The sequence below is a fragment of the Nomascus leucogenys genome, chromosome 19, assembly GCF_006542625.1.
Source record: "Nomascus leucogenys isolate Asia chromosome 19, Asia_NLE_v1, whole genome shotgun sequence".
NCBI classification, from domain to species: domain Eukaryota; kingdom Metazoa; phylum Chordata; class Mammalia; order Primates; family Hylobatidae; genus Nomascus; species Nomascus leucogenys.
The window spans coordinates 47,128,342-47,142,956 of NC_044399.1; the positions used below are offsets into that span (position 1 = coordinate 47,128,342).

General features: G+C 43.2%; 1 protein-coding gene across 2 annotated transcripts in view; it reads right to left on the reverse strand.

Moving 5' to 3' along the window:
* TMEM178A (transmembrane protein 178A) overlaps positions 1-1,755 on the reverse strand; it is a 55,113-nt gene extending 53,358 nt beyond the window's left edge. The window contains exon 1 of one of the 2 annotated variants that reach the window (XM_030800185.1): positions 1,249-1,755. Coding sequence is in view for 1 of the 2 variants with exons in the window: in XM_030800184.1 (XP_030656044.1) it covers positions 224-623 (400 nt within the window). In the remaining variant the exon portion in view is untranslated. Of the gene's footprint in view, positions 1-223; positions 809-1,248 lie in introns of those variants that run through there. The other variant, XM_030800184.1, reaches the window with a different exon arrangement.
* Between the last annotated feature and the right edge of the window lie 12,860 nt (positions 1,756-14,615).

Genomic DNA, 14,615 nt, shown 5'->3' on the forward strand with positions numbered 1-14,615 from the left:
CAGGATATGGACGAAAGAAGAGAGTCAAGGAGAGCGAGAAGAAGGGAGGCAGTGGGGAAAGAAAGGGAAGAGATAAAGACTGGAGGCGGCGGGAAGGATGCAAGAATGCCCGGGCGCGAGGCCGCGGCGGGGAGGGGGCTGCGGGGACCGGCGCGCCCCTGGGAAGCCGCGGGCTGCGCTCCACGCGCGGGCGCCGGGGACGCGGGGTGCGCCCGCCGCTCACCTTTCAGGATGAGGGTGTCGATGTCCCGGTCGATGCCCAGGAAGTAGCACTTCCTCCAGAGGCCCGAGTAGGTGGCGAAGAGGGGCCGGCCGCACTCGGCGTCCAGCCCGCCGAGCCCCAGCAGCGAGCGCCAGGACTCGGGGTCGGCGCGCCCCGGGCCGCCCGGGAGCAGCCGGCGCCCCAGCGGGGGCGAGTCCCTCAGCGGCAGGTGCGACAGCGGCATCAGGCGGTTCTTCTGGTCCGGGGGATCGGCGCCCGCGCGGCTGCGCTCGCAGCTCTCCTTGTGGCGCCGGGGGTCGGTCTCGTACCAGTGGTCGGTGAAGATGGCCGTGACGAGCAGCCCCAGGGAGCACAGGCTGAGGCCGAGGCTGAGCGCCGTGACGAGCGCCCGCGGCTCCATGGCTTCCCGCCCCGCCGCAGCCGCCGGTGGGCTCGCGCGCCGCCGCCAGACACAATGCACTTGGCCCCAGCTCTCCGCCCGCTCCCTCTCTCTTCCCCCCACCTGCCCCCCACCTCCCTCCTACGGCCTCCCCGCCCTGCGCGCCCGGCCCGGCTCGCTCCCTCTCCCCCGGCCTGATCTCGCCTCCTACCGCCCGCCCGCCTCCGGCCCGGCCCCCGGGCTCCTAGCCCTCCCCCGCGCCGCTCTCGCTTTCTTGCCCCCTCCTCTTCCCCAGCCCCCTCTCCTCGCCCCGGCGCCCCCCACCCCGCGCACTCCCCTCGCCCCTCTCCCTACCTCCTATCCACAGTCCGCCCTCCTCTCCAGCGACCCCCCTTCCCCTTTTAATCTCTCCTCGCCGCCCTCATCCTCCTCTCTCCCCTTAACCCTGTCCCTACTTTCCCCCGACTTTTCTCCAACTCTTCCTCTCGCTCTTTACCCCACTCATTTGCTCCTCTGCTCCCCGGCTCCTGGTGCCTTTATATCCCGGCTCTGGACTCGGTGCCTCTCTCCACCTACCCCTCAGCACACCCCTCCCGTCCTCTTCCCTCCAACGACCTTAAAAGACATCCACCGACATAAGACTCACTCTTGTCACTTGTCCAAGTTGATTTTGATCAGTGTCCCGTTTTGTACCCAGGAGCAAATCCCATCCAGGTCGGGCTGCGTGGTAGCGTTTAACTCCTTGGAATCTTAATCTGGAATCCTAAGGACCCTTTGTCCTGCCGCCTGCCGGATAAAGCCTCTGAGACCCCTAGGCAGCCAGCTCTATCTGTCGCAGCTCTTTTCCTCTCACTTGCCCATCGCTTAGCCTCTAAGCATTCTCTCTGCTCAAGCCCCTCTTCTGAAAGAAAAGACACCGAGTGTCAGTGGAGCGATAGAATGATGACCAGAGATTTTTCTCCCACTTCATTTCAACCTGCTATGAGATGGACTTCTTTTTTTGTTGAATACCTCCATCTCCCGCCAGACTGACTGGCCTCCTGGAATTTCTAGAAGAGCCTGGAATCAATGAACCCTGGCAGTGGCACCTGCTCCATGAGGTGATTATTGCCTTTGCATACAGCAAGCCCCCAGTAATAAATCAAAGTAATGATTTTCTCCTGTGCAGGTTTCCCTCTTGGGCTGGGGGGTGGGGGTCGACAACAAAGCAATGCTACACACCAAAGTCAACACCTGAGCCTGGGGCAGTTCTTCCATCTTCCAGTCACAGAGGTTACTTCCAAGAATGGCAGGCAGATTCACATTTTCTGAAATGAGGAAACGCTAGGACCCGGGGTGCTAAGAGTTAATCACTTGTGCGGTATAGTCAGTCTATACCACAGAGGTGCAATACACTCGTGCCACTCAATGCCCTTGTGGTCATGTCAGAGACAGAAAACCATGCTGCATTGGCCCAGGGATGAAAATGCTTGTGTTCTTATGCTATGAAATATTAATGATGAAGAAATTATGAGGCATTCATTAGATGCTAAATGTCATTACTCCATGATTTAATGGGACTTATTAATTAGTGCCCTACATCAATTGGTATTAATATGCTTTATATCCTTCCTCTAGAATGACATCTGTAAAGGTGGTATAAGGCTCTTGCTGGGATTTATTTTCATTGCTGTTTGTGTTTAGCATCTTCAGAGGGTACATTTCCAATGAAGATCGTGTGCCTATTCTGAGCTGTTCGGTTCATAGATAGATCACTTAAGCAAATCTTTCAGTTATATCGGACCCCCGTTCCCATTTCTGCTGACCTGACAGTGTGAATTATTGCTTGGATTTTCTCACAGTTTCAGCAAGATCTATGGTGAGCTCTAGTCTAATTAAGGAAGACAAAGAATTATAATTTTAGTGTTCCTCTCACCTATAAGCTTTTCCTTCACAGCAAACACTGAGCTCATCAAAGGAGTCTTATCTGGATTTACACAAAAATGATAAGACTTAGAAGCTTTCTTTAATTTATACTCTATAATATGTATAAAATCCTAGATCTTGATGGATGCACAGAGAGAATACCTTTAACTGTGAGTCCACAGTTGACATCTGAAATTCACTCAAGTCATCATGTGTTCTTTTATTTTTAAAAATGCATCTTGAGATAAAGTTATCAAAACCTTGGAAGCCCCAAGGGTTGTCAAGCCTTTAGCAAGTCCTCATCCCCTTTTCAAGTCTTCATCTGAAGTATTACAAGAAATAAGTATTCAGCCACATTCCAGAGTCACCTAATCATCTTCACACAATAACCCTGTCTTCAGCTGGAGCTAGACAGAAGAAAGCCTCTTTTTAAGGCACTTCTGTTTAAATTAAAAGAACTTACCATTCTGTCTCATTTTCCTAGCTAGAACTCTTTGATCATACTCTTTTTAGAAAATAGCATTATTCTTGAAGTTCATTTATGTCTATGTTTAAGACCAGTCTCAGCATATAACCCAAAGGTTACTATGTGATGGATTGCCCTTGACAGTATTTCATATAAAATGTCACACATTACAAATATGGGCCAGCAGTATGTAATGAGAGCGATGCCTCTGCTGGTGCAGCATTAACGGCACCAGCAGGGATGTGGCATATGATGTGTACACAGGCTTTGCTACAGCAACTGCACATTCCTCCATCTATGTTTTTAAAATTCCCCTTTTGGATACTCCCAACAATGAACTATCACCCAGTAGCCCCCTACTCTGTTAGGGGAGTGAAAAATATGAAGATGAGTAAGTGGTGCCCATCTTCAAGATATTCCCAGCCTAGTGGTGAGAAACAGATGCATAGACAGAATGAGAGGCAAATGCTGTAGTAAAAAACAATAAATAAAAGAGAACAAAGGGTCATGGGAACATGGACAATGAAGAGACTAACTGCCATGGGGAGTCAGGTGGGCTACATAGAGACAGTAACTGTTGAGTTAGTTCTTAAAGGATGAGTTAAACTTTGCCAAGAGGATATCAGAAATATTTGTATTGCAGTCAGAGAATACCTCTTTGGCCTAGTGTCTACTTCATACATTTGGAGGCTTCAATATCTTAGGCCACTGTAAAATAAGTATTTTTTGTACATTTTTAAGTCATAAAGTTAACATGTTCTAATGACTGACTACAAGCTGGACAGCTGTAGATGAGTGGAAGGAAAAGTCTATACCTGAATATAATCAGTGTAGGAGGCCATTTAGCTCAGCATGGAGTCAAGATGATGGGAGATCAAATATCCAGCCAGAACACCTGGCATATCTTAGCTTTGGCTATGCTATGACCTCGATGTTTTCAAACTTAGCTTGTTTTTTATTTGTCTTAAATTTCTCTTTGCCATCTCCAGATCTGGTATCCCCAGTGCATCCCTCAGAGAAAAACAGAATCCCTCATATGACAGGGAGAGCCGGAGAATTTCCACCTGGGTATTTTACTGTGTTATTGGGCTCAAGATATTCAAAATTAAAGTCTCATATTTCCTTATGGTCCAAATGCCCTCCTCAACTCTTTTGCTGGTGTTATGTCACTCAATTCACTTAGACACAGTATTTTAGAATTATCACATTGACAAAGTTATAGAGATCTTTCCTTTGAAATTTCTTTCATCACTGGCCATCAGAGAAATGCAAATCAAAACCACAATGAGATATCATCTCACACCAGTTAGAATGGCCATCATTAAAAAGTCAGGAAACGACAGGTGCTGGAGAGGATGTGGAGAAATAGGAACACTTTTACACTGTTGGTGGGACTGTAAACTAGTTCAACCATTGTGGAAGTCAGTGTGGCGATTCCTCAGGGATCTAGAACTAGAAATACCATTTGACCCAGCCATCCCATTACTGGGTATATACCCAAAGGATTATAAATCATGCTGCTATAAAGACACATGCACACGTATGTTTACCGTGGCACTATTCACAATAGCAAAGACTTGGAACCAACCCAAATGTCCAACAACGATAGACTGGATTAAGAAAATGTGACACCTATACACCATGGAATACTATGCAGCCATAAAAAATGATGAGTTCATGTCCTTTGTAGGGACATGGATGAAACTGGAAATCATCATTCTCAGTAAACTATCGCAAGGACAAAAAACCAAACACCGCATGTTCTCACTCATAGGTGGGAATTGAACAATGAGAACACATGGACACAGGAAGGGGAACATCACACTCCGGGGACTGTTGTGGGGTGGGGGGAGGGGGGAGGGATAGCATGAGGAGATATACCTAATGCTAAATGACGAGTTAATGGGTGCAGCACACCAACATGGCACATTGATACATATGTAACAAACCTGCATATTGTACACATGTACCCTAAAACTTAAAGTATAATAATAATACAATAAAATAAAATAAAAAGAAATTTCTTTTATATCCACTCCTTCCTCTACATTTCTACCACTTGCTCTTACTGTGCCTCTACCCCTCACATCTGTATTATATTACAGCTTCCTCCTTGGCCCCCATGACTCCAGGATCAACCTTCCTGCAGTTATCCTGGATATTGTTGCCACATGCATATTCTTCAAATGTTACTTTATGTCATCTTTTGGCTTCCAACTCTCCTTTCTGGGTTAGAGAGAACTATCCACTCTCGCATTCCAAAGTCCTTCTATGTTGCTCTCGGTATTCCCATGGCATTTACACATCACAACTGATGTGCAGGTCATGTTTAAATATTTAGAAAACAAAATACTTTTGCCTTCTCCAAACACACTTACCATAATATCTATGACATTCATCATATTTCTCTCTATAGTCAGGAACTTCTTTAAATAAATATTTCCTAAGAAAAAAGGTCCATGTACACACACACACACACACACACACAAAGTGAGAGAGAGAGAGAGAGAGAGAGAGATCTCAAACACAGAGCTATGGTAATGCTTTGTTGACATACCTGTGCTAAGCTAACCATCCTAACCATGCATATTCTAAAAGATTTTCACCCTGTCGCACCAGTACTAAGATTAAAAGCAACGTCTAGGCTGGGCGCGGTGGCTCACCCTTGTAATCCCAGCACTTTGGGAGGCCGAGGCGGGCGGATCACGAGGTCAGGAGATCGAGACCACGGTGAAACCCCGTCTCTACTAAAAATACAAAAAATTAGCCAGGCGTGGTGGCGGGCGCCTGTAGTCCCAGCTACTTGGAGAGGCTGAGGCAGGAGAATGGCGTGAACCCGGAGCTTGCAGTGAGCTGAGATTGCGCCACTGCACTCCAGCCTGGGCGATGCAGCGGGACTCTGTCTCAAAAAAAAAAAAAAAAAAAAGCAACATCTTTCCTCATTTCAAACATTTAGATTCTTCAGTTTAAACTATGCATTTTAACCAAAACTACACACTAGGTTTCATAAAGAGTGTGAAAGTTTCCTCTTGGTAGTATCAGATTTTTTTCAGCATTCAATATAAGGATATAGTCAATTATATTGTTAACCTACAGATATATACAATATATACAAAATGTGCATTTTGCACATTTTTGAGGTGTCTTATGTTAAAGTCATCACTCTAACTTGTTCTCCTAAAACAATTTTATTTTAATTCAACAGCATATATTGAGCACCTTCAATGTAAGTTATTGTGCAAAGTCCCACTGGATTTTGTAAAGATGAAGAAAACACGGTCTGTGCCCTGAGGGAGCTTTAGGGTAGTTGGAGAGGAAGACAGAAATGCATGAAGCCACAAAGAAGAACAGCCTGCAACTAGTACTGTCACCAAGGTACAAAACAATGCAACAGGAAAACCTACTACAGAGAGATTCGTTTCTCCATTGGGAAGAATATGGGTAAGCCAAGATGCTATCTCAGTTAGGCCTTGGAGGAAAAGGAGTATTTTCTGTATGTGTGTCAACTCAGTCCAGGGCAAAGCCAAAAGTAAATTTTAGAAGCAGCACCTATCATAGTGCTCTGCTATACCCCACGCATGTGGTAAGTCATCTTGGCAGTGCCATTTTGTCACTGACTAGAAGCCTGGAACCATAAAATACCACAAAACCCCCAAAATAGACAGTGCCTGATAAGTTTCTCATTTCACTGACACACCGCAGAATGTCACCCTTCTTTTTCACATTCCTGGATTAAGCTGTTTCCTTTTTGGAGCCTTTAAGCACATATGGTGGGAAAGGAAAAAAAAAAAGTTCAAAGAAACCCATAACCATGTTAAGTCCCACTTAAAGTGTGATGTTTTAGCAGATGGTGGCTCATTAATTGCCACACCTAACTGTATTCACCACCTTTTCTTTGTGTATGGATACTGAGTTTTGAAGTTGGGGTCTAATTCAGCTCATCTGGGCCATGTTTGACAAATAAGGCAGAATTAGATATAACTAAGATATTTAGTATCTCTGATTCACAACCACCTGTGATACTGCCCAGATGAACAAAAAACCAGTATTTCCAGGTGTCTTTCCTCTTTTCTACCTTCAAACTTCTCTCTCTGCTGTGTCTGCTCAAAGCCACCAGGATCTGTGGAATGCACATGGGTACTGGGGTCAAACCACATGTAAATTCTAGATCCACTTCTTTCTACCTGTTCACCCTTAGCCAGTGACCTAATTTCCCAAACCACCTGAATTCTGAAAAATAGGGATATCACCAACTATCTCACAGGATGCATGATTCATGGTTATCACATGCTAAATACATTCCTCCCACTCTCTTATCCTCCCTACTCCATCCATGTAAACACATAAACATGCTTCAGAAATTCCATAGGTCTATCATATTAAGACCATATAATTTAAATGTTATAAATACAAATGGCTAAAACGTTGATGACACATTATTTTTCTCATTAGTTATTTATAGTATTCAAATAAGAGAAACAATCTATACTCATCTATTCCATTAACATTATTGAGCACCCATGGGCCAGAGAAAGAGCATTCCAGGCAGAGTGAACAGCCAGTGCAAGGGTCCTGAGGCATGAAAGAGCTTTGAGGAACTGCAAAGAGACCTAGAGAGTAGTGAATGAGGGGCGGTATGAGATGAAATTGCAGAAATAGTCAATGCTAGATTATGCAGGCCTTGAAGGCCAAACTATGGAGTTTGGACTTCAGTCCAAAGAAAAACTTTGAAGAGTTTTAAGCAGGGAAGAGGCATTGATTAATGTTTTGCAATGTCACTCCGACAGCTATGTGAAAAATGGACTGAAGCTAGGGGTAGCAAGTGTGAAGGCAGGGAAGCCAGTCAGGAAGCTATTGCAATCATGCAGACAAGAAATATTAGTAACTTGGACTAAGGAGGCAGCAGTGGAAACAGAGAGAAATGGGTAAAGGTCAAAATCATAGAACTACATAGATGGTGCTGGAGGCCATTATCCTTAGCAAACTAACGCAGTAACAGAAAACCAAATACTGCATGTTCTCACTTATAAGTGGGAGCCAAATGATGAGAACTCATGGACCGAAAGAAAGGAACAACAGACACTGGGGCTTACTTGAGTGAGGAGGGAGAGGAGCAGAAAAAGTAACTGTTGGGTACTAGGCTTAGTACCTGGGTGATGAAGTAATCCGTACAATAAACCCTGTGACATGAGTTTGCCTATATGACAAACCTGCACATGTATCCCCAAACCTAAAATAAAAGTTAAAAATAAAAATGAATTTTAAAAAATTACTGTGAGTGCGGATGAGGGAAAGAAGCGATCAAGAGCCACGCTACATTTCTGGTGTGAGTGCTTGAATGGTGCTGCCAATCTCAGTTGGAGAGGCAATTGGATGTGTGAACCTGAGAGTAAGGGAAGCATCTGGACTAGAGATTTAGATTTTGGCTATATCAGCGCATAGGTGCTATAAGCATACTGATAATTAAACTCATGGGACTTGATGAAATTGCTTAGGAGAAAGTATAGCTAGAAAAACTAAGAGGTCAATATCCAGGCTCTGAGGCACAAGCATTTAGATCTCCATTAGGGGAGGAGGTACCACAAAAAAGCATGAGAAGGAAAATGGGGGGAAAACTAAGAAAATATGTGTCCTCATAGCCAAGACAAGGGAATCTAATAATCTATGATGACACAGTGACAGTACAACATAGAGTCTAGGATGTGGCATCAGAGAAACTTGGATTTAAATTCTAGTGTGATTTGCACAATGGGGGAGTACTTAGCCTCTTCAGGCCTTGATTTCCTCATCCGTGAAATGGGGATAAGAATAATAATATCTTTCTTTAGAATGTTAGGAGCATCCAAACACATAATGGATATAAAGCACTTATCAACATAAAGAATGCAAAATCTGACGTATAAAAAGAGCTCAATATATGAATGACAGCTATTGTCATCGTTCTCATTTATCAGCTCCAACAATAATATTTGGTGACTGCTCACATTTGCAGGCCACAGTCCTGGAAGTGGTATAGATCATTACTCTCCCAAGGATTATGCCCTAATGAAAAGCATGAAGACCTATCATCAGGCCCCTAAAAACCTAAAGCATCTTTAGTAATAGTGAAATGATGAGCATTCAAAAGCACGAGGGCCATTATATTCTTTCAATAGGCTATTTTGTTATGAGCCCATAAAAGGAGTTTAATGCTGTTTTGTGAATAGCAGAAATAAGCTGCCAGAGTACGATAAGGTATCTCCATTTCTCAAGGTCTTTAAAATGGACTAGATAGAAAGGCCACTATGGAAAAAGACTGCCCATAGCTACCACATTTCATGGGTACAAATCATGCTTGGAGAATAAAGGGAGTGCCTGGAACTTCCCCTCCACGACCAAGGAGGAGGGGAGGGGACCTGGCAGCACAAGGGGACATTGAGCCAGCTGTGGACAGCCTCTGGTTGAGAGGAGAAAAAGAGACGGCCTCCTTCCAAGAAGGGCAGAGAGGAAATGGCAAAAACTCAGGAAGGACCAAAGACTAGCAAAGATGTAACTGCTAGAAGCCAGAAGGCAACTTTTCGCAAGTGGTGAGAAACCCATACTTTGCCCACATGAGCTAGGTCAGTATTCCAGATTTCCATTGTCAAGACCAGTAGACAAACGTTGAGTCAGATATCCCTGAAAATGGTGAATTCAACACAAGTCCATTGGTATTTGCCCCCACCTCAGAGAACAAGGTTACTATTCTGGACCACTCTGATTTTGTCTTTAATTCTCGATTTGGATAAACCCCTTTAAAAATTACGTGAATCCAGGTAGTCACTAGCCAGTATATAAATAGCTATTATGAATCAGATACTCAGAAGAATACCTAACAATGTGTTGTGTTCCTTACAGCTCTAGGCATGCCAGGATTTCATCGGGCACTGTGAAGTGTAATCATCTGATAGGCAGTGTTTGGAGAACCACCCTGTTCTTTTGGAAGGAGTAACCAATTTGGCAGGACTTGGCACATGTCTCCTCACAGCCGCACCTGAGCCCCATAATGAATGGGTGCCACATGGCATTGATGGTCACTCAAGTGAAGAAGAAAATGAAAGCTTCGGGACATATTACCATCTCACCTCCAACTATGCTATAGAGAGGCAGGACCTTGTCAAGGTCAAATTTATGAGGCTGATTAAAAAAGAAAGAGAGGAAATGCACCAAAGGCCAAAAAGGAATCCAAGTAGGTGTCTTTGATGTATGAGTTCCATCTGCCTAATTCATTTGGTGTCTGCAACCTGCATGTGACCGAGAGCCTCGGATTACATGAGTGGCAAGTTGGGGAAGGGTTGGCAGTGGGGAAGTTATCTCTTAGTGTTTTACAGCCAAATCACCATGTGCCCTTCTGAACCCCGCTGAAACCAAATCATAACAGCAAGGGATTCCCTCCTGAGAATTCTAGTATTTAGCCAAAAGAAAATCCTGGAGTTTCAAACACTGAAGTTGAATCCCAAATATAAAAGGTTATTTTCTGGGTATCTAGGGAAATTCTTTAATTTATCAACTTCCTTTTCTGAAAGATGTCTGGCTGTTTTGGTCCTGAATTTCGTGGATGCAGTTTTAATTACTTGCTTTTTTCATTCTCACTCAGCAGTTTACCTTTTTTGTATCAACTACTTTTGCCAAGAAGCCCAGGTTCTTTCTGTCAATAAAATGAGAATTTACAATGGCTCTCATTGCAGTATTAACTGGGTTTATGGGGCCCCCTTTTTTATTTTTGTTTCTGTTTATATACTTTTTTTTACTTTAAGTTCCAGAATACATGTGCAGAACATGCAGGTTTGTTACACAGGTATATGTGTGCCATGGTGGTTTGCTGCACCTATCAACCTGTCACCGAGGTTTTAAGCCCCACACACATTAGCTATTTGTCCTGATGCTCTCCCTCTCCTTGCCACCCCCTGACAGGCCCCAATGAGTGTTTTTCCCCTCCCTGTGTCCATGTGTTCTCATTGTTCAGCTCCCACTTATGAGTGAGAACATGTGGTGTTTGGTTTTCTGTTCCTGTGTTAGTTTGCTGAGGATGATGGCTTCCAGCTTCATCCATGTCCCTGCAAAGGACATGATCTCATTCCTTTTTATGGATGCATAGTATTCTGTGGTGTATATGTACCACATTTTCTTTATCCAGTCTATCATTGATGGCCATTTGGGTTGGTTCCATGTCTTTGCTATTGTGAATAGTGCTGCAATGAACATATATGTGCATGTATCTTTATAAGAGAATGATTTATATTCCTTTGGCTATACGCCAAGTAATGGAATTGACAGGTCAAATGGTATTTCTGGTTCTGGATCCTTGAGGAATCACTACACTGTCTTCCACAATGGCTGAACTAATTTACATTCCCACCAAAAGTGTTCCTGTTTCTCCACAGCCGCACCAGCATCTGTTGTTTCTTGACTTTTTAATAATCACCATTCTAAGCGGCATGAGGTGGTATCTCATTGTGGTTTTGATTTGCATTTCTCTAATGATGAGTGCTGTTGAGCTTTTTTTCATATATTTGTTGGCTACATAAATGTCTTTTTTTGAGAAGTGTCTGTTCATGTCCTTCGCCCACTTTTGGACAGGATTTTTTGTTTTTTTCTTGTAAATTTATTTAAGCTCCTTGTAAACTGTGAATATTGGACCTTTGTCAGATTGCAAAAATTTTCTCCTATTCTGTAGGTTGCCTGTTTGCTCTGATGATAGTTTCCTTTACTGTACAGAAGCTCGTTAGTTTTGTTTGTTTTGTTTCTGTCTTTTTTTTGTTTTTGAGATAGTTTCTCACTCTGTCGCTGGGCTGGAGTGCAGTGGCACGATCTCAGCTCACTGCAACCTCCACCTCCTGGGTTCAAGCGATTCTTGTGCCTCAGCCTCTCAAGTAGCTGGGATTACAGGCACACGCCACTGCACCCAGCTAATTTTTGTATTTTTAGTAGAACGGGGTTTCACCGTGTTGGCCAGGCTGGTCTCAATCTCCTGACCTCATGATCCACCCACCTCGACCTCCCAAAGTGCTGGGATTACAGGCGTGAGCCATTGCACCTGGCCAGAAGCTGGTTAGTTTAATTAGGTCTCTTTTGACAATTTTAGCTTTTGTTGTCATTACTTTTGGCAATTTCATCATAAAATCTTTGCCCATGCCTATGTCCTGAATGATATTGTCTAGGTTCTCTTCTAGGGTTTTATGGTTTTGGGTTTTACATTTAAGCCTTGACTCCATCTTGAATTAATTTTTGTATAAGTTGTAAGGAAGGGGTCCAATTTTGGTTTTCTGCATATGGCTAGCCATTTTTCCCAGCACCATTTATTAAATAAGGAACACTTTCCCCACTGTTTGTTTTTGTCAGGTTTGTTGAAGATCAGATGGTTTTAGATGTGTGGTCTTATTTCTGAGGTCTCTATTCTGTTCCATTGGTTTATATGTCTGTTTTGGTACCAGTACCATGCTGTTTTGGTTATTGTAGCCTTGTAGTATAGTTTGAAGTCAGGTAGCATGATGCCTCCAGCTTTGTTCTTTTTGCTTAGGATTGCCTTGGCTATGCAGGCTCTTTTTTGGTTCCCTGTGAATTTTTAAGTAGTTTTTTTCTAATTCTGTGAAAAATGTCAGTGGTAGTTTGATGGGAATAACATTGAATCTATAAATTACTTTGGGCATTATGGCTATTTTCACAATATTGAGTCTTTCCATCCATGAGGTAGAATGTTTTTCCATTTCTTTGTGCCCTTTTATTTCCTTGAGCAGTGGTTTGTAGTTCTTGTAAGGCCCCCTTTTGAATGTTATAATAGGTAGAAGTGACAGCAAACTAGATATGAAATCCTGAAATGGGAGGCCAACCCACATACAGGCAGGATCAGGTCTAAGCCTGTCTGAGGATATGAATGAAAATTTGGATAAGAGGAGCTGTAGAAATTCTTCTCAAGACAAAAGAAAGAGAAGCAATGACAGCAAATAGTACATAATTAAGAAATGTTAGCCATGGATTATTATTCTATAAATCTATAGGTAAAAGCTGCACAAAGAAAGCAACATACCAAGCAATAGACACAGGTCAGAGTGGGTTGGTACAAAAATTTCCCAACCTGGTTCAGTGTGAGTTTGGGTATTTAAAGATTTGGATGGTTTATGCTTGGGAAAATGGCCATTTCCACAATTTCTCTGATCTTCTTGCCTACTATTTTCCACCTATTGTCATGAAGCTTTCATAGATTTATAGCATAATAGTATATAGCAAATGTGTGTGGATCACATACTATTTGCAAGGCACTGTTAAGCAGTTTATACGTTTTTCTCATTTAATCCTTGTAACAATTAATATTAGTAGTACTAGAAGCAGTAATATCATTGTTACTATTATCCCCATTTTACAAATGAGGAAACCGATGCTCAGAGAGGGCAAAAACCTGCCCAACATCCTATTCTTAGTAAGTGGCAGTGCCAGGATTCAAACCTTCATGGTGTGACTCCAGGGCCTGCACTCTTTTAACTGTTATTTGTGTACCTAACAGAGAGATTACAGTGTTTTGGACGAGGTCATAAAAGTAGAGTGGTGAGAAGTGGTTGGTTTCTGGATAGATACTGAAAGTAGAACCAATAGGATTAGCTGACGTGTAGTGTGTGGTGAAAGAGAAAGAAAAGGACTGGGTAGAGTTGTCGTCAACAGACATGGGGAAGACTGTGGAAAGTGCAGGGTGGGGCAGGGACAATATCAGCTCAGTTTGGGGCACACTGAGCTCCTGATATTGAGATATTTATTAGATATCCAAGGGGACATGTTGAGTGGGCAGTAAGATATACAAGTCTAGAGTTCACAGGAGAGTTTCAGATTAAAGATGTAAATTTGAGAGGCATGATAATCAACATATAGATGGGACCTAAACCCTGAGACTGAATGATGTCATCCAGGGGTGGGTGTTGATAGAATAGAGGAGAGGAACATGGAAAACTGCTTTGTGCTGAGGTCTAGGATATCAATGGGAACCAACAAAAGAGACTGAAAAGGAGTGGCCAGAGAGGTAAGAGAGTGTGGAATCCTGGGAGCCAAATGAAGAAAGTATTTCAAACAGTAGAGAATCACCAGCATCTCAAAGTTGCTGATTAATCAAGCCAGATGAGAACTGGTAACTGAGTGTTAGATTTAGCAACAAGGGTCTTTAGTGTCCTTAATACCAGCAGTTGAGTCAGTGCACTGGGGATGTATGTTTGGAATTAGTTCAAGAGAGAATGGAAAGAAAGAAGTTATAGCAATGGGTATAGGCAAAACTCTTTCAAGGAGTTTTGTCATAAAGGGAAAAAGAAGGAGTAACAGCTAGTGGTGAAAGTGGCATTAAGAGAGGGTTTGTTTTACTGAGGACGGGGGAAAGCAGTATATTTGTATGCAGATGAGAATGATTATTGAGAGATGGAAAAATTGATACAAAAAAAGAGAGGGAGACTTCCTGGAGCAAAGTCTGTAAGTGGGTAGGAGGGGAAGGGATCTGGCAGATAAGTGGAGGGGTTGTTTTAGATAGGCACACACATGGTTCATCCACAGTAACAGTGGAAAGAACTGAGAATGTAGTTACGTTGCAGGAAGATGGGTGGGTGTGATGATTGGACCTTACGGAAGTTATCTACTGACCTATAATATGT